Source organism: Aspergillus neoniger, assembly GCF_003184625.1.
Source record: "Aspergillus neoniger CBS 115656 unplaced genomic scaffold BO87scaffold_7, whole genome shotgun sequence".
Classification (NCBI taxonomy): domain Eukaryota; kingdom Fungi; phylum Ascomycota; class Eurotiomycetes; order Eurotiales; family Aspergillaceae; genus Aspergillus; species Aspergillus neoniger.
Window position 1 is genome coordinate 405,860 of NW_020291135.1, and position 18,005 is coordinate 423,864.

General features: G+C 48.3%; 6 protein-coding genes across 6 annotated transcripts; 4 read left to right on the top strand and 2 right to left on the bottom strand.

The window, feature by feature from the left end:
* The first annotated feature begins 1,450 nt into the window (after positions 1-1,450).
* On the top strand, positions 1,451-4,818 carry BO87DRAFT_404724 (Zn(II)2Cys6 transcription factor). Its single transcript, XM_025625882.1, has 12 exons — positions 1,451-1,625; positions 1,690-1,727; positions 1,801-1,870; positions 1,937-2,091; positions 2,144-2,159; positions 2,219-2,437; positions 2,542-2,807; positions 2,860-2,874; positions 2,975-3,103; positions 3,254-3,753; positions 3,834-4,170; positions 4,225-4,818. The coding sequence occupies exons 1-12, from the start codon at positions 1,469-1,471 to the stop codon at positions 4,444-4,446; spliced, it is 2,124 nt and encodes a 707-aa protein (XP_025482509.1). The 5' UTR covers positions 1,451-1,468; the 3' UTR covers positions 4,447-4,818.
* A 599-nt stretch (positions 4,819-5,417) lies between these two features.
* On the top strand, positions 5,418-8,356 carry BO87DRAFT_404725 (glycosyltransferase; the record flags this gene model as incomplete). The annotated part of the gene is made up of 6 exons (XM_025625883.1): positions 5,418-5,523; positions 5,718-6,342; positions 6,396-6,553; positions 6,603-6,987; positions 7,047-7,397; positions 7,480-8,356. The coding sequence occupies 6 exons, from the start codon at positions 5,418-5,420 to the stop codon at positions 8,354-8,356; spliced, it is 2,502 nt and encodes an 833-aa protein (XP_025482510.1).
* Positions 8,357-8,930: 574 nt separating this feature from the next.
* Positions 8,931-10,379, top strand: BO87DRAFT_353318 (uncharacterized protein; the record flags this gene model as incomplete). The annotated part of the gene is made up of 2 exons (XM_025621231.1): positions 8,931-9,273; positions 9,338-10,379. Exons 1-2 carry the CDS (start codon positions 8,996-8,998, stop codon positions 10,377-10,379), a joined length of 1,320 nt encoding a protein of 439 aa, XP_025482511.1. The 5' UTR covers positions 8,931-8,995.
* Positions 10,380-11,162: 783 nt separating this feature from the next.
* BO87DRAFT_394689 (putative C6 transcription factor) lies at positions 11,163-13,678 on the top strand (the record flags this gene model as incomplete). The annotated part of the gene is made up of 8 exons (XM_025625137.1): positions 11,163-11,213; positions 11,273-11,296; positions 11,381-11,502; positions 11,552-12,021; positions 12,075-12,370; positions 12,421-12,846; positions 12,894-13,129; positions 13,180-13,678. 8 exons carry the CDS (start codon positions 11,163-11,165, stop codon positions 13,676-13,678), a joined length of 2,124 nt encoding a protein of 707 aa, XP_025482512.1.
* A 55-nt stretch (positions 13,679-13,733) lies between these two features.
* On the bottom strand, positions 13,734-15,085 carry BO87DRAFT_374080 (oxidoreductase). The gene is made up of 4 exons (XM_025622708.1): positions 14,867-15,085; positions 14,459-14,706; positions 14,181-14,384; positions 13,734-14,108 (listed from the first exon to the last, which is right to left on the bottom strand). The coding sequence occupies exons 1-4, from the start codon at positions 14,922-14,924 to the stop codon at positions 13,842-13,844; spliced, it is 777 nt and encodes a 258-aa protein (XP_025482513.1). The 5' UTR covers positions 14,925-15,085; the 3' UTR covers positions 13,734-13,841.
* Positions 15,086-15,586: 501 nt separating this feature from the next.
* BO87DRAFT_353326 (ion channel) lies at positions 15,587-17,993 on the bottom strand. The gene is made up of 2 exons (XM_025621232.1): positions 17,446-17,993; positions 15,587-17,397 (listed from the first exon to the last, which is right to left on the bottom strand). Exons 1-2 carry the CDS (start codon positions 17,715-17,717, stop codon positions 15,654-15,656), a joined length of 2,016 nt encoding a protein of 671 aa, XP_025482514.1. The 5' UTR covers positions 17,718-17,993; the 3' UTR covers positions 15,587-15,653.
* Between the last annotated feature and the right edge of the window lie 12 nt (positions 17,994-18,005).

Consider the following 18,005-nt stretch of genomic DNA (forward strand, 5'->3'; position numbering starts at 1 on the left):
TTTGCTCCTTGTGATAACATCATCCAACTCACCACTACCACGAAAATAATATTCTCGTCAAAAAGTCCTCGTTACCCGGCTTCTGGATATTCATGTACTATGTCTCTCCGTTTACCTGGCTCGCTTCAGGTCTTCTTTCGACCGGTGTAGCGAACGCGGCGATCGAATGTGCACCCAATGAATATGTTAGGTTTCTCCTGCCAGAAGGTCAGTCATGTGGCTCGTACATGGCGTCTTATATCTCGTTGTCCGGCGGATACTTGGTCGACCCACATAACACCGAGCATTGTCAGTTTTGTCCGTTGAGCAGCACGAATGATTATCTCTCTACAGTCAATATTCGGTTCGAGGATCGCTGGAGGAATTTCGCCCTTGTTCTGGTCTATGTTGTGTTTAATGCCGTGGCGGCTTTAGCTGTGTATAAGCTAGTTCGCGTGCCAAGAAGGAGCAAGGGTTGACATCACTGTCATGGAGAACATACACAGAACCCTATTGGCATCCGTGCTTGGACATACTGTGCTGAATAGTGCATTTCAACGGTGGAACTTAGGAAAGGCTAGCCTTAATTTGTTTCAAATGTTAACAGTAATCGAAACATATGTATCTTAATATGTCAGCCAATCAATATATCATGCAATTGATACTCCTAGGCATAGTAGCCACCTTCATTCCTGACTATGTGTTCCAACAAGCCACTATCAGCTGGTATTGGAACCCCTGCACCACTACTTGAAATCCGTGAAATGAGTTACCTGAACATGCATATCTGTCAAACTGGAATGAAGAAGGATCTGATAGGACTAGCAAAGGAAGTAGTGATGGTGAACAGAAGGAGAGTGATGAAGCCGAATAGAGCCACGCAGCTATCCTATCTGAAAGGTGGTGCAGACGAGTGTTTGTATGCTAACTATCCTCATCAAGCCTACAGTGCCTTGAGTACTTGAAAGTCAAGGCGCCAGCCAAAACCTAATTATAGATGTATGAGTGTGTGTTATTATGTGTTCTACTCTAGATGCATTTGCGACATTTCTCGTCGAGCTTGTGCAGAGTTGAACTTAACACGGGGCTGTAACAGCTGATCCTAATATATGGCGCTTCTGCACATCTCATTAACCGACGAGTGGTAGCAATTTTCGAGTGAGACCGATCATCCCTTTATTCCAGCTGAAGATAAATATTCTTGTTATTTTTTTTTTTCATGTAAAAGCAGGCTCGTTCAGCTTCAAGGCAGAGGGAGACCAACTATGTGCGAGTTGATTTCCGTGGTTCTCGTGGTAGATGGAATTGCAAACGGCACGGGCGATCAAATTAGCATTGGGCAGGTGGAGTGAAGCTTCCGAAGGAACCCTAGTGTTGTGGCGCAGTGTGTCTCACCGAAGACCGAGACTTTATTTTAAGGAAAGCAAGTACCGAGTTCCTTCCTCTTCTCTCCTTGTCACCCCGAGATCATGATGCCAGATACGATAGCATGATGTCCGAGCAATTTACCCAGGGCCGAGCGACTTCCAGTTTGCGGGAATCTTCATCGCCCGAAATGGCGACCGATCAGAAGAAGGGCCGATTGACTGAGGCGAAGACCTGCAAAGCCTGTGACCAGTGCAGGAACCGGAAAGTTCGCTGCATTAGTACGTTTTCCTCCGAACCCTCTTGCTCTGGGGAACAAGCGGAATGTAATAATTTCGATTCTAGTGGATCCCCAGCAACGCTCGAGATGCATCCACTGTATTGTAAGATGTTCATTGATCATTTAAGTGGATATCTTTATTGGTCCGATGGTCCTAATAGGGGTTATCGATCTAGAAACGCAACGAGACCTGTCATTTCACCCAGACCAAACGTAAGCTGAGATCAAAAGCACCGCAGACCAGCAGTAGGTATTCGCCAGTACTATTTCTCGTCTCTTGCACATGCATAATCTGGGCGCTAAAAGATTAAGGGTATCATACAACCAGTCGACACCACATACCGCTCGTCAACTCCTGGGCCGAAGAAGCCTGCATTCAACCGACTCTTTCATCTCTGTTTCTGGACCAGATATTGGAAAATAAAGGTCGCAGTAGCATTCTGAGGGATAACTTTGCTTTGCTAAGGGTCAGTTACGGAGTACCATCTCTATAGAGTTTGAACTGACTATTATTCCCAGGCGTCCGATCATGATGGTATGCTGCCGCTGTACTCTATATTTCATTCACGGCCTCTCTGAATCTCTTTCTTCAAGTGACTAGTTCCAGCCTTGCCTTCTTCACGGAGCACCGAATAAACTCTCTGTCGCACCGGTTGGGCAATGACCGACTCAGGGAGCTGGTTGAGAACATCGAATCCGTCATTCGATCGCGACTTCTTGCCGAGGGTCCGTCCTCGATTTCACACATCACTTTTGGAAAGCCGTCTGATACAGAGGACGTTTCGCTGGAAAATGTCAGGCTCTACGTCAATAGTGTGTTTTCCCTTTCTCATTTGGTCTTCTTTGGTGTCCTTCCACGTATACCCCAGTTTAGCCTTCTCTTCCTTCATTAACAAACTGGTGTCTCAACTGCACAGCTTACTTCCATCAACTGCATCCGATTTACCCTTTCCTCGATCGTCAAAAGTTCGAGGATAAGGTGTTCGGGCCCAACCTGTCTGAAACTCTGGCATCCAGCTGTGCTTTCTCGGCTCTGTATCACACAATATTGGCTCTAGGATGCCAGTACCATGAAGGCGGGGCCTTTGACCCAGGTAATGGCAGGGCGTGGAAGCTTTTCCAAGTTTCTTTGGGTCTCGTGTCGGATATATTGATTCCCAGGGAGGCCTTAATGAGTCTTCAAGTACGTCGATATTGTGGCAATAGAGTGGACTTAACTGATAAGATTGAATTAGGCTTTGGTTGCCATGGTAAGGCGATGTCACTGAGATGAGAAATACCCCGCGCCGAAAGAGGACAAATGATATAAAAAGCCTGGGAGTAACTGATTCATTGATTCGATCTATCTAGTCAATCTTCGCCACGACTACTTGCTGTCTTCAGATCGACGAAATCTTGCTGATGGAAGCTGCCCGAATGGCTCAAAGCCTTGGATACCATCGAGCACTGAGCAACGGGGACCAGCGGTACAAGACACCTGTCATAGGACCTTCTGGGTAATCTACTACATGGAGAATGGAATGTGCTTTCAGAACCACAAAGGCTCGGTATGTGACCAAATCTTATAATATCAAACTCTTGGCTTCATTTTGGGACAGGCGGAGTGAGCATCGACTTATCTCATACCAGATGATTCCCGACCATGACATCGGCTGTCCTGTCCCCGATGTCCCAGAATCCGTCTTTGAAGGACATAACTGGTTCTTATCGGCCATCAGCTTCGGGAGAATTCTCTCACTTGCATATACCTCCCTCTTTTCAGTGAGTGCTGCAATTCAACCTCCAGAGTCGTATTATGCGGCGATCCAGAATATTGAAGCTCGGTTGGAGCGATGGCGATCCGCACTACCAGAGCACTATCGTCCTGGTAGGCTGTCTCAGTCTCACAAGCCGCACGTGGCCCCCTGTTCTTCATCTTCCTTCACTCAGCCGAGTTTTAAGACGGTTGTACTCCGAACCAAGTTCTCGTACTATGGTTTGATCATCGCTCTGGCAAGACTTAAGATTTATATAGGTCGACAAGATCAGTCTCCATTGCAGGAGAAGACCAGGCGACTGCTGATGGATACAGCAAGAGCCGTTGTGGAGGACAGCAAGAACATCGACATAGCTGCCTATACGCCGCTTTTGTAAGCAAGAACACCTCTTTTCAGGCTGAGTCAAGTGATATCAACGTGGTCTCTGTGCGAAAGGCTAACTTTTGAGACAGCATTCTGGCCATTCTACCACTTGGAGCATTATTCATTCTATTTGACTTTGTCATCCACAACCCGATGCATCCGGAAACCCTCAACAATCTCTCACTGCTGGATGTCGCAGCTGGGCATTTTAGTCTACTGGAGTACAAGTCTGGGGGTTTTGTGCCCGCGTCGCTTCTGACCGAATTCGCTCACATCGCAAGACAGTATATCAGGGATTATGGCAGAAACCAACCTCAGCACCAGCAACAAGAAGAGGCAGAGGTGCAGGAAAGGGAAGACGAGGAAAGAGGTGCAGAATCGTGCGAAATAGGCTCCTCTAACGTTGAATCTACATTAGCTTTCGAGGTAAGTCTTGAGTATCGGGTTTTTTATTATAGTTTCTTTTCTAATCTTAGCTAGGATTCTGGGCAGTTGGCTCAAACAAACAACCCCAGCAGTATTAATGATGTCCGCTTGCAAGATGACATTATGGAGTTTTGGGATCCAAGTGACTATCTTCACTACCCTGTGACGGCGGACACCACGGTGCATGGCAGCATGCCCGAGAACATGATGGCGGCATCCTTCAATATACAAAGCTTGTTTGGTTTTGTAGTTCCGGAATTCGGACATGATCTCTGAATACGAACTATCGAGGAGAAACGTCTAGGGAACGGAACATGTCCCATATTGGCCACCACTGTTGTTCGCCCTCCTCCCACCAACTCTTCGCCTGCCACTTGAGAGGTCAGGGGAACTACTTTTACAGCAGCAGGAATCAGCTGGTGGCATGAGACTATCGAAAGATTATGATCAATAAACATTTAGAGATCCCACTTTGCAATAGGGGTTCGGCGATTAACTCCCACGACCCATTCATCCGCGGGATCCATCTATACGAATACGAACGGAGGACTGCCCTGCTTTCGAGACTTTGGAATTAGATAAGAGCTTTTATGTAGAATTTTGGATGAAGGCAAACCAATTCAGCAGGTGATACAACCTGATGATTCGCACCTGTGTGCGCTTCTTACCTTTGACCCTCTTAAAGCCTGTCCATAGCTTTGTCATAGTGGCAAAAACTTGTGGAAATTGACCTTGTGTGGCTGTAACGAGAAACCTCCCCACCAGGAATAACAATGAATTTACAGATATATCTAATATCATACCGCCAGTCGACCGGAGATAATGGCCATGATACAACTGCGAGACATGATCTCTCAACACTAAATAGTCCTACAGTGAGCATCACTGGTGTGAACCGGCTTTCCGATACGATCGTCCTGTTGGGGCCCCGCTCGTTTTCGTATATCTGGGTTGGTACTTGGCACATCCTTACCCAAGGATGTGTTCTTGCTAAGTTCCAGGGCACGCCACTTTCTCTGATCTACACTCTGGTTTAGGGCCCTGTCTCTCGCCGACCCCTTACCATAGTTTCCAGAGGAGTCTATATGTAAATCTTTGATCTTTACACCATTGTCCTCCGAGTACTCTAAGATTCTGTGGATTACACTGCGTCTTCCTTCATTCGCTGCGTCTCAGCTCAGTCCATGGCTAGCAACAGAAATGCGGAGGTATTCGAGCTGCCGGGGGATTCAGTCATGACCCCTACCATGGCCAGCAGCAGCCATCCCGGGGTATTCGAGTTACCAGGTGATCCAGTCATCATTCCCCCTACGCCAATTGCTGCCGACCGCAAAAGCGGCATCAAAATAACCAGTATGCATTCCTCGTCAACCGTCACTGGAGGGTTCCACCCAAGCCATTGAGGGATACGGGGCTGATTACATTTGCAGATGACGGGCGCGTTGATATTGACTACAACACTACGCTGGTACGGCGATTCTCTAAGTTGTACACTTCTCACTATTCACCACGACCTACGACACCACCGCCCGAGTATTCCGAGATAGAACCGCAAGCCGTCAATGACAATGACTTCATTCTTGGCTCTCCGCCGGCATACCTAGAAAGCTCCTGGAAGGTAAAGTTGAATATTCTGATCCAGGTGGTAGGCAGTCGAGGGGATGTGCAACCATTCATTGCCCTTGGAAACGAACTGCAGCGATATGGACATCGGGTGAGACTGGCTACTCATGATGTATTCGAAGATTTCGTCCGGGGCTCAGGGCTGGAATTTTATCCTATCGGGGGCGATCCGGAGGAGCTGATGGCCTACATGGTTAAGAATCCCGGTCTCATTCCCAGTATGCGGAGCTTACAGGCAGGTGAAATTGGGCGCAAGCGAGCCATGATCCGGAAAATGTTGGACGGGTGCTGGCAATCGTGTATCGAGCCTGATATGGCGACCCAGCGGCCGTTCGTAGCTTATGCCATCATCGCCAACCCTCCCAGCTTTGCTCACATCCACTGCGCCCAGGCTTTAAGTATTCCCGTACATTTGATGTTCACTATGCCCTGGACCAGCACGAAAGCCTTTCCTCACCCCCTGGCAAATGTAACTGGTAGTGGTGACGAAGACCAAGGGTTCAAGAATTTTGTCTCTTACGCCGTGGTTAACTGGCTGACTTGGCAAGGGTAGGGAGTTCTACCAAAACATAGAGTCTACTTATGTATACTGACGCGATTAGGGTGGGCGATGTGATCAATCAATGGCGAAAAGAGCTTTGTTTGGACGAAGTAGCTATGTTCGAAGGGCCTCGTCTTGCAGAAATCTTGAAGATACCTTTCACATACTGCTGGTCCCCGGCTCTCATTCCCAGGCCGTCAGATTGGCCTTCTCATATAGGTGAGTCGTCACTATATCCGCCATATCTAATGCAATCTTATGCTAACAGCGTTCCCCTCCCCCTCCAAAGACGTCTGTGGTTTCTTCTTCCGGGATCCACCGAGATATGATCCCCCGGCTGACTTGCTGGCCTTTCTTGCTGCTGGTCCACCCCCAATTTATATCGGGTTCGGTAGTATTGTATTGGAGGACCCAGAAAGCATCACCGCTATTATCCTCAACGCTGTACGTGCAACAGGAGTACGGGCTATTGTTTCCAAAGGCTGGTCCAACTTAGGCGGGATGCACGATGATAACATTTATTTCATCGGGGATTGCCCTCACGAATGGCTGTTTGACCGCGTGGCGGCTGTTGTGCATCATGGAGGTGCGGGCACGACCGCTTGCGGGTTACGAAAATCCAAGCCCACAATCGTTGTACCCTTCTTTGGAGAGTGAGTGGTTATGGAAGACTATATACCGCGGTTTCATCTTTTGCTAACAATCCCCATAGTCAGCCCTTCTGGGGAGATATGGTCGCTGCAGCGGGCGCTGGTCCTACTCCTATTCCACATAAAGAATTTACAGTCGATAGGCTGGCCGAAGGGATTCGATACTGCCTTAGCGAGCAAGCGCGCATGTCAGCCGTTGCTATAGCTGCCAAAATGCAGTCCGAAGCAGGTGTAAAGGCCGCAGTCGCCTCATTTCACCGGAACCTCCCACTTGAATGTCTGCAGTGTGATCTAGATCCTGGTCTACCTGCAGTGTGGTCGCTCCGCCAAAAACGTAGGAAATTCAAGCTGTCAAAGATTGCCGCAGAGGTACTAATCGCCGATGGATCCATTGATGCAAATAGCTTGACGATGTACGTACAAAAGATTGACAACCTCGAGGATATTGCTTTCCGTTTGACTGCGTTCAGCTTCTGATGAAACTTCCTTTTATAGGCATGCGATCCGCCCAATCTTCATTGAAAATCGCCGATGGGATCCCGTCACGGGAGGAGCGTCTGCAGTGGTTGGAACAGCCACCGATGTCGCCGACTCTATTTTTGGAGCCTTCTACAAGCCTGCTCTGGAGTATCACAAGTTCAAGGAGGAGCGCGAAGATCAACTCTCAAGCAGCAGGACCAACCTCTCCGTCGAAAACCTTTCAGACAATCTATCTGTCCATACTGTTTCGACAGATCACGAGAAGGAGCCGCGCGGTATGAGTATTTCCAGTAGCAACAACTCTACGGTGTCTGCGGATTCAGACGCGCAAAAGCGATCGGGTACTGGCAAAAGAAAGCTTTTTGGTAGGATGGCAGCTGCGTCTGCCAAAAGTTTGGGCAGCGTTGGTCCTGCCATGATTAAGGGCACGACTGTTTACTTTCCCCTTGCTTTGGCTGAAGGGCTGCGCAACGTCCCTCGGCTGTATGGTGAAGAGCCTCGAGATCACGGTCCAGTTACTGACATCAAGAGTGGGTTTGCTGTTGCTGGGAAAGGATTTGCATGGGGAATGGCGGAGGCGGTTAGCGACATCGTTGTTAAGCCATACCAGGGTCTTCAAAAAGAGGGTGCGAAAGGTGCGATCAAAGGAGTTGGCAAAGGGGTAACTAATATGGCAGCCAAATCCGGCTCCGCTATGTTTGGCCTCATGGCATACTCTACTGCTGGTATCGCGCAGAGTTTACGGTCGTCAGGTCAGTCGCGGATTAGAAAGCTCATCGCCCAACAGCGCCACAGTGAGGGAACGTGGTTACTGGAGAGCGGCCAGTATACAGCGACGGACAATATCGTAGCCACTTTTCGGCAGAAATTGAGGAGTACGAAGAATAACTGAAAGTGATATTTCAGTACCAGGGTTTCGTTGGCGCAGAGGTTGAGGGTTCTTATCGGTATTCGTTCTGGAAGCAGGACTTAATTACCACGTTTTATTCGTTTTAACAACTCTTTAATAACTAGAACCAGTGAATGGATCATAGAGCCTGACAATTTACTTTAGATAACCCTGTGGATCCTAAGCATAACGTACTTTAGGCTACCGGAATCAACACATTCGAAACTGTACCAGACACATTCGACCGCTGGGTAGCCAGTGAAAGCACAGAAAAAATGCATTTGCCTGTGGCTGATCGAAAACGTCTAAATATCTAAACGAATACGAGTGGGTCTGGAGGCTACCAATCGTCATTGATCTACGCCTTGGCGTATATTTCCATTCCCTTCTATTCTTCTGCAACAGCAAGAAAAATAAAGGGGAAGAAAAGACCCTAATTACCACCTCGTATTCGCTCCCATGATTTATTCTAAGAATAGAGCCGCAGGCGGACATGTAGGATCTGCTACTTGTGAATATCACTTAAACATTTTGGGACCTACTGCAGAGCAACTCATTGCTTACACACAGCCGCTACTTCTTGTGTCAGCACAAATTCATTCATGATGGATATTCTACTGAGAACGGTCTTCAGGGTCAACAATGAAAGAACACACCTCTGACAACTTTGCTCTCGACTCATGGCGGAACGCTTCTTATAATCCCGATGAATTACCAAGACATGAAGGAAAGCGCAGGGTACTCCTGATATACATCCATGGCTTTCTAGGCTCAGAGGAGAGCTTTTGTAACTTCCCTAGGGAAGTCCACAATCTCCTTAAGGTCTCATTGGCTCAAAACCATATCACATACACCAAGATATATCCCCGCTATAAAACCAGAGGACCTATACGTGTTGCCTGCGACGATATCAGCCGATGGTAGGCAATTACCTCAAGCCGCAACACAATTAGCTCTCTATATTGAGCATTCATTTTGTCCCAGGTTATCGCCACACATGGCTCCAGATTTGGATGTTATACTTCTCGGTCACAGTATAGGAGGCCTCATCGCAGCAGACGTTGCACTTGCCGAATCTTACACAACCGCTGGCCACGTTCCGAACAGTAGGATTGTTGGCCTGATGGCCTTTGATACGCCTTTTCTTGGACTTCATCCGCGCGTCATTGCAACAGCAGCCGGCAGGGTACTTGGCCGGAAAGCAAAGAATGAGAGCCGGCGCACATCTCAGAGCACCACAAACAGCCGAATAGCAAACGACGATCCGACGTTCGATCCAAACTTGACCATCGATGTCGACAGGACCCAATGGAGTGGATGGGATGGAGCGCGCCATTTCCTTGCAAAACATTCGGGTCATATATCTCGTTCTGCTCTTCAGTATGTTTTCTCATACTACGATCATGTCGGATGTCTGAATGACTACTTTGGGCTTGTCAGACGACACAAGAAACTCTGTCGTTGGGCAAAACACGATGAATCTGGTGGGAGGGTCCGCTTTGTTAATTATTACACGACTGCCTGTCCACAAAGCCAAGCCACCAACGGTAATGGTCACGGAAACAAGATGGTCTTGGGGCACAGAGCGTCGCAAATACATAATTATCATGTTGAAGACGGGGTCTCTGCGTTGGTGCTGCCTGATATTCTAGCTGATATACGAGGAAAGGTGGCAGACAATCGCTCGTCTGACTCACTTCTAGACACGAAATTCTCTTCCGCCAGGATTGATACACGGTCATCATCAAGTTCATGTGATTCAGGCGAGCAGAGAAATAAGCCCGAGGGTTCTCGTCTCAGACCACCGGGACGACTATTCTGCTATGTTCCAGAAACAGCCCGCCGAGAGCAGCTCTGGGTTCCGCTACGGATGGAGGGTATGGACGAAATCGCTGCCCATCAGTCCATGTTTCTTCCTCTGGGCACATATTACGACCGATTGGTTGCCGATACTGTGTCAAAGATTGAAAGTTGGCTGTTATTAGTATATTTCCATGAGTACTTAGATTCAGTGAAATGTATATAGAGACTATCGGCGCTTAGAATAGACTTTGATTGCCAGCCTTTGGATTTGTCAAATAATAGATAGTATCATACTTAGAGATATATGTTCAGCTCTTTCATAAGGACTTTTGAGCTTTGTCCAAGTACTTGTGGCTATATGTGAGAACAACTATTTGAATGAGAGACTTGTAGATCTAGAATACTATAAAATCACTAGTACAAATTCTTCACCTTGGTTCAGGAGCAAATGGTGAAAGGAACGCCCAGAATGGTTATAAGTCACGTGATCGAATACCAATCCAGAGTGTGGTCAGGAGGTGGAAAAGGGGAAAAAAGGAAAGAAAAAGAAAATCGCGAGTGATAATTTGAAAAATCATAAATATAATAATAAGCGATAATATTATAATTAAAGTCTGATAATTCTTAACTTTATATCATTGGTAGCCTTGGTAGCTATTTTAACATAAGTAGCTGCCTAAAATAGAGCATTACACAGGTGGAAGGATCTGGCTTCCTATAAGCTTATAAGACTAGTCTGTTACCGGATAATCGAAGAATCCACTGCCTGAAGCGCACCAGGTTGAACCCTGACAGCAGGACACTGATACTTTGTGGATGAGAGGAAGAGGCAAGCAATCAAAGTTCGGTCCACAGTCTCGGCCTCCGCGGGATCCGCCAGTCTCACACTTCCTGCAACCAACTCGCCCTCACCGTCCCCAACACCCACAATCTCTGCAGTCTGCTCTGTTGGAAAAAGTAATAAGCGGCGCTATCGGGGACCGGTTATCTTGGAAAGCTTGACTACATGGAGCCCGAGGGACCCGAGAGTGAGAAGGAGCCTGTTGTCAGGCGTGCGGTAAGTTCGAGTGGCACTGCATACCCATACTACAGTCCGCAATTGCTGACGGATGCCAGTGCGATCAATGCCGCCTCCGAAAGGTATGCAACTGCTGCAATCTATCAATAATGAAGTGGGTTATCCCATTTAGGAAGGACACTCACATATTTTGGTGCCACCATTAGATACGCTGTGACAAGCGGTCTCCCTGCTCCAATTGCCGCAGTTCCCAAATCATCTGCCGCTCAACTGGTGCTGGCCAGAAGCCCCCAGAGCCAAAGAAGCGTGTTCTTATCTCAAGCCAGTAGTACGTATAATTAGGAGGCTGCTTATCGAGTTCAACTGACACAGTCTAGTGAGAGGAAGATTGACCTCATCGAAGAACGTCTGGGCAACATCGAGCGTACCCTTTTGGAACTCAGAGCGCACGCCAAGGGCCCTTCGGAACAATGCCATCATTCTACTCCACTGTCAAGCCAGCTGAGTCCATCCACTACGACCAATTACACTAGTGCTACTGCAACTCTGGATCAGCACGAGTCTACTCCTGCTTTCGAGGGCAATTCCTCTCTCGCTGCTCATTCTGCTTACGCCAGAGAATTTCTAGAGACGGCCGTCTCCCGCAGTGCACTCCAGATGTCGACTCCCAAAATAAGCACCGCGCTGGCGTCCTTGAAGCAGATCGTTGATATGCAGGACCACCAGGCACAATCTCCCTCCCGCCAAGTGCGGTTTCCGAATCAGAGGGCGATTCCAGGCTCGGGATTGCGAGAGCTTACCATGCCTCCAGCGCCGATAGTTCTGGCACTTTTGCGCAAATGCCAAGGTAGTCCCTGAGACTTAATATGTTCTTGTTGTAGCTTCCTAACATACTACCAGAGCAACCGAGTACCCTGCAAGCATACCTACCTTTCCTGTCGCCCCGACGGCTAGTTGAGAAATGCCGCCAGATCTACTTCTCCACGGAGGAATACTCCGATGCAACTTTTATTATAGTTAACGGCGCTCTTCTCTACCTGATCAGTGATGTTGTCGCTATCACAAAGGATTCGCAGACTAGAGAGGAGTACGATAAATACCTGAAGCTGTGTCTGGTCAACCTTGAAACTGCTTTGGGGAGCTTGAGCCTTCTGATGCCTGCGAACGATGAAAATATCGAAGCACTCGCACTAGGAGTAAGCTATGTCACCGCCGGAAAATTTCAAAGTCTGCTGACAGGGTCAAGGCCGTCTACGCAATCGAGATGTCAAAGCCGTCGTTCGCAATGACGTTAACTTCAGCGGCCTTCCGCTTATGCCAAACACTCGGATATCATCGATCAAACCCTTCAGACAGCGGCAATAAGCCATCCCTTGGAAATACACTATTCTGGTCGGTCTACGTTTTGGACAAAGCGGTTTCCCTGCGTCTGGGACGCGCGTCAACCATTCAAGATTACGACGTCACATCCCTAGTAAACATCGATACGACCGGACTGGATGAGCCATTTGACAAAATCTACTTGTTATGGGTCCGATTTGCGACAATACAGGGAAAGGTGTACGAATTACTTTACAGCCCTGCAGCTTTGGCACGGCCGGAAAGTGAGCGGGTCGCTCATGCTCGCCAGCTGGCCTCTGAGATGCAGCAAGTGGTTATGGAGCCATTCGAGGTAAGCACCGTTGGTGACATAGCCAGTAATACTCTAACATAGTCTAGGGTATTCATTTCGATAAAAAACGATCCCAGGTCGATCAGATCTTCTTCAAATCAGACAAGGTTGCCCGCTTGTCAGTTCTAACGTTGATATACCGCGCCATTCCTCCACAAGGCACACAGGGCACATTCATCCACGAATGCATAGAAACGGCTAGGTCCGCTCTCGAAGTACATCAGGACTGTATGGCGGAAGTGAAGGAGATGACAGAGCATATCAAGGCCGCGTACTTCCACTGGTAAGCTGCAGACGCTTGGCACACCGCTATATCTCTAACATCCCCTCCAGGACCATTCTCTATGCACCTTTTGTTCCATTTATAGTGATCTTCTGCCACGCGATTGCTTTGTCATCCTGGGATGATCTCGCGCGACTTGAAGACTTTGTGGCTTCTCTGCAGCCCAATTGTTTCCTTTCCGAGGCCATCTCGAAATTGTATCAGCTGTGTCAGGTTCTCAGCAATGTGGCTAGACTGTACATTGAAGCAAAAGAACAAGTGCAGGTCAAGGAGGATCAAGACTTGGCATCTGTCGGTCAAGAGTTTGATGTATATCTCAGTGCGCTTGGGTTGGCACCTATGTCGGCTGACGACAATGATGGCGCGTGGGCATCCGCACCTGTTCCTGCTGGGTCAGCGCCTGGAGATGCACGAGGCGCGATGGAAGGTCAATATTCTGGACCGATACCTCAGACCAGCCAACTGGGGAATTGGTTCTCGGGAAACCAGCACATGATGGGTCTGTTAGAAGAAGATATTTCTCTATTTGATCCTTCTTCTTGGACTTAACAGGTAAGTACAGCTACAACCCCAAATCCCTTACACTACGCGGCCAAAAAGTAGGATTTCGTGCTGGTTTCAATTTGCTGAGAGCATTCGCTATTTCGAGATACAGGACGTTGCCATAATGCAATTCTGTATACCCATGGTCGATAATGATTGGTCTCACGACTCAGATACACTTGCCACCATCAATGACCATCTCCGTCCCGTTGATAAACCGTCCTTCATCACTGGCCAGATACAGACAAATGTTCGCAATGTCACTCCCCTCCGAGAGACGGCCCAACGGCACATTTCCAATGAACTTCTCCCAGTTCTCCGGCGTATTTTCCATTCCCGTGAACACGGAGAACAACGGCGTCGCCGACAGAAGAGGAGCGACCGAATTGACACGGATATTGTGCGGTCCATACTCAGCCGCCAGACCCTTGGTAGCCTAATATCAACATATCATCAGCATCTAATGCACTCCACATCGAAAGGTAATGGATAACATCAATCCACTCACATTGGAAACCGCCCCCTTGGACGCATTATACCACACCAACCCTGGCCGTGGTCTCGACGCTCCCGTCGACGAGATATTGATGATCGACCCGCCCTGGCCTTGCTCAATCACTCGAGCCACGAATGCCTGACTGCCCAGATAAACCCCCTTGACGTTCACATTGAACACGCGCTCCCATTCGTCCTCGGTGACTTCCAGCGTCGGCTAATCAACCATGCATAAGCCTCACTTCTCACACTACACATCAAGACAAAAGAAAAGGAAGAAAAATGAAATACCTTATTCCGATACGTCGTCCCCGCATTATTCACCAACACATCCAACTTTCCAAACAACGACACCGCCTTCTCCATAATGCGCTTCCAATCCGCTGCCTTGGTCACGTCCATCTGCTCGAACACGATATTCTCCGGATCGGCGGTGGCCGTCTTCTGGCCCCCTTCGACACTGATATCCGCCACGATGACCTTGGCTCCTTCGGAAGCGAAGCGCTGCGCGATGGCGGCGCCGAAACCGGATCCGGCTCCTACATTCTCAACTCGTTAGTATAAGTGAGTTGGGGAGTGTGTAAATTGGAGTATATAATCCCGAGTATATAACGGATAGAACATATAGACGAACAAAAAGGATGTACGAGTGGGATTAGACATAAAAAAGAAACTGAAACTGAAGGGCATGAAACTAACCAGTAACAATAGCAACCTTCCCCTCCAGTCGGGCGCCGGGAGCGAGTTGTTTCGTCATTTCGATAAGTTATGTATAGTATAATCTTTCAATAAAGTAGTGGGAAAATACTGGTGGCAAGTATAACTTTGATAATAATAAGTGGAAATGCGGACGATAAAGATTCCTTGAAAAGGTAGTTAGTTGGATTGGTAAAGATGGATGGACGATCACTCTCTTTTCTTATATATGTTAGTTATAATACTTTGTGTCACAGCTTGAGAGAGAGAGATGATGCAGGCAGCCAGCCAGCTTACCCCGCTTCTCTTAATTGGAGAGATAAGGAAGTAATCGGCTACGGCTCTTTCCATGGGTTACTTACTTAGTATAATGTGGGAGGGGGGGGGGGGGGGGAATTATGGATCATCAAAGAGGGGTTCTGGTTTGGTTGTTATATTACTGGTTGGGTTGGTGGCGTGCGGAGAAAGGGATTAACCTAATACTCCCATAGTAGTTGGGAGTATGTCGGTTTGGAAGAACGGAATGAAGTCCGGGCGGGTTGGATACCGAGGATTTACTATGTGCAGGGATTAAGTTATTTCATGTTGGAAATTATTACTAAGTATTGGGTTGTGATGGAGTGGTATCATGGCGGTCTTTTTGTTTCAAAGTTAAAGGTTCTGTTCTATTATCATGATACTTAAATTCCAAAGATAATTATCTTATTCCAATTGAGAAAAATGGCTGTATAAGAATCAACAAGAAACATACATATATGTACACAAATTGAAGTAGATGATAATTGAATATTTACTGATCACCCTCAAATTTAATCTCCCTCTGCTTCCTCAAGGTCGGTTCGTCTTCCTCTCTCGTCGTCCCTGTCTGCCTCGCTTGGATATCAACATACCGAATCAAGCTCTCGCAGAGACGATTCAGAACCCATTCTGGTTCCGTCTGCGTGGCTAGCATCGGACTCGTCTTACCGATCCAGTCCCAATTCAGGATGCCGTATTCGTCTTCTTGGACTACCACATCGTCTGGACTGGGGTCCGTGAAGCGAATGAGTCGCGTGAATTCCACCCATTCTTCGTAGGTATATCGTTTTCTCTCGCCCTCTACAACGTCTCGGGTAGTTCGCTGGATCGCGTACGCGAGTTGCTGTGCGAAGTGAAGGGTTGAAGCTGATCCGGATCCCGTGCCTGAAGCCGTGTCTGGCTCGCTGGCGAGTTCTTCGAGCGATCTTGTGGGTGGATGGTCGATGCTGTGCTGGTGCTCTGCGCGCGTGCCTCTTTCTTCGTTTTCCAAACCCACGTGGAAGCCTTCATTTACTCGTCTGTTTTCTTCGCGATGCTGGAGAGTGGTGTAAAGGATTGGGAATTTACGGAGGAAGTCTCGGTATTTTCCTGACTGTGGAAGGACGGTCCAGTCGGCGAAAACGCTGGTGGCGTGCTTGAATGCGACGACGATTGTGTCGCTCATCTCTGATATGAGGACTGTCATTGTTGGAACGGATAGGAGGGACCAGACTATGAAGAAGGGTCTTGCTGCGTTGGTGGTGGGTGTGATGTCTCCGTATCCGATCGTGAGGAGAGAGCAAAAGCCGAAGTATAGGGCTTGGAAGTATGTGATTTGTTCTAGACGCCAAAAGACCACGGCACCGCACGTCCAGACGATTCCAAACATGATGAGACTCAGGATTAGATTGTACCACCGCCGGAAGAGGACGGTTTCGTATTGAATTGCTCGCATGGCGTTGAAGCGGTCTTTTTCTTCCCTCATGACAAGGAGCTTCGGTCGGCCTACCAATGCGAGTGCATTGATAGCTTTGCGTCCACCAGGCCTGGGTGGACGCTTGGATTTAAATTTGAGATGTGTTTCCTCTGCGCCTGGATCCAGTGAGATGGAGTGCTCGATGGTCGCTTGTCGTTTTCTTTCAACGTGCTTTCGCACGACATTGTCGTATTGCAGTTCCCGGGCAAAGTCATGGATACTTCCCACCACGAGACCGAGGATAATGATGCCCATCACTGCATAAGGGAATACAAGACCCTTTCCGACCGAGCTTGGAGGAGTGATATCGCCGTACCCCAATGTCAGGATTGTGACGTCGGAGAAATAGAGTGCATCCGCAAACGATATACCATCAATGACGGCATGGAAGATAGCAGCGCCTATGAGTAGCCACACCACGAATGCAGTAGTTTGCAATATCAACGTTCGCTGGCCGTCAGTAAGGGCAAAATACTGCGGATAATGCCCCAGAACATATCCCAGCATGTTGATCATCAGGATGACAGTGAGGAAGAAATACAGAGCTGCGGCGATGACGGCACTCCAGTAGGCCTGAGAGTAGGTCTGGTCGGGTGGTACTGGACCATCGTAGATGTTCGTAGCAACGGTTATACCGATCAAAATCGATGTGGCCAGGCACCAGAGGATGATAGATGCGGGCAAAGCTACGATGTATCGCATAGTGCGCGTAAAATTGAACAGAAGAAAAACGTTGCCTGCAATGCCACACGCGAGTGATGTGGCATTTAGAGCTATGCACCTGGTCGGGTTAGCACTATCTGTGGATATCTCGGCGATGTGCACTTACCATCGAGGGTCACTGATGAGTTCCTGCGCCGGTGCGCCTGATGATGCAGTCCCGCCAAGTAGCTTACTTTTCCACGGCATCACAAGCGCAACAATTGACATGAGATTGGCGAGAGGAGCCGTGGTAGCTGCTATCAGTGGAATAGCAGTAGATGCGATCCACCAGTCTTGTGGCCCATCATCTTCCGCTGGCCTTGGATTGAAGTGACTTCGGAATCTCGTGCAAAGCGACCTCTTTTCCGTGCTCCGTGGTCGATCTTTATCATCGTTCATATCTCGATTGAGGCGACACGCCACTAACTAAGCCGGAGGAAGAGCCTCTGCTATAACCTGAGACGTAGTAGGGATAAAATTTCAAGATAAGACATATGGCCTAATAGATCATTTCTTGAGAGTAAGTGGTTAGTGAATGTCACAAAAGGATACGTATGTCGGTTTGATAGTCGTCCATGAGTTGGAAAAAGCCCCGTAGGACAAAGAGCCTACTAGAGTTCAGCTGAATGGCGAGCATCACCAGCGAAGCCAGAGGTTCCTTGTTTTGCAATGGCGGCAACTCGCGGC

What these genes read in the sequence shown, in the direction of transcription:
- BO87DRAFT_404724 (XM_025625882.1), top strand. Translation starts at nt 1,469, where the DNA reads ATGATGTCCGAGCAATTTACCCAGGGCCGAGCGACTTCCAGTTTGCGG. An exon ending in AAAAGCACCGCAGACCAGCA is followed by an intron (nt 1,871 to 1,936) that starts GTAGGTATTCGC and finishes TAAAAGATTAAG; the next exon opens with GGTATCATACAACCAGTCGA. An exon ending in GCTGCCTATACGCCGCTTTT is followed by an intron (nt 3,754 to 3,833) that starts GTAAGCAAGAAC and finishes CTTTTGAGACAG; the next exon opens with CATTCTGGCCATTCTACCAC.
- BO87DRAFT_374080 (XM_025622708.1), bottom strand. Translation starts at nt 14,924, where the DNA reads ATGACGAAACAACTCGCTCCCGGCGCCCGACTGGAGGGGAAGGTTGCT. An exon ending in GAAGGTTGCTATTGTTACTG is followed by an intron (nt 14,707 to 14,866) that starts GTTAGTTTCATG and finishes TTGAGAATGTAG; the next exon opens with GAGCCGGATCCGGTTTCGGC. An exon ending in GGACGACGTATCGGAATAAG is followed by an intron (nt 14,385 to 14,458) that starts GTATTTCATTTT and finishes ATGGTTGATTAG; the next exon opens with CCGACGCTGGAAGTCACCGA.
- BO87DRAFT_353326 (XM_025621232.1), bottom strand. Translation starts at nt 17,717, where the DNA reads ATGAACGATGATAAAGATCGACCACGGAGCACGGAAAAGAGGTCGCTT. An exon ending in CTCATCAGTGACCCTCGATG is followed by an intron (nt 17,398 to 17,445) that starts GTAAGTGCACAT and finishes TAACCCGACCAG; the next exon opens with GTGCATAGCTCTAAATGCCA.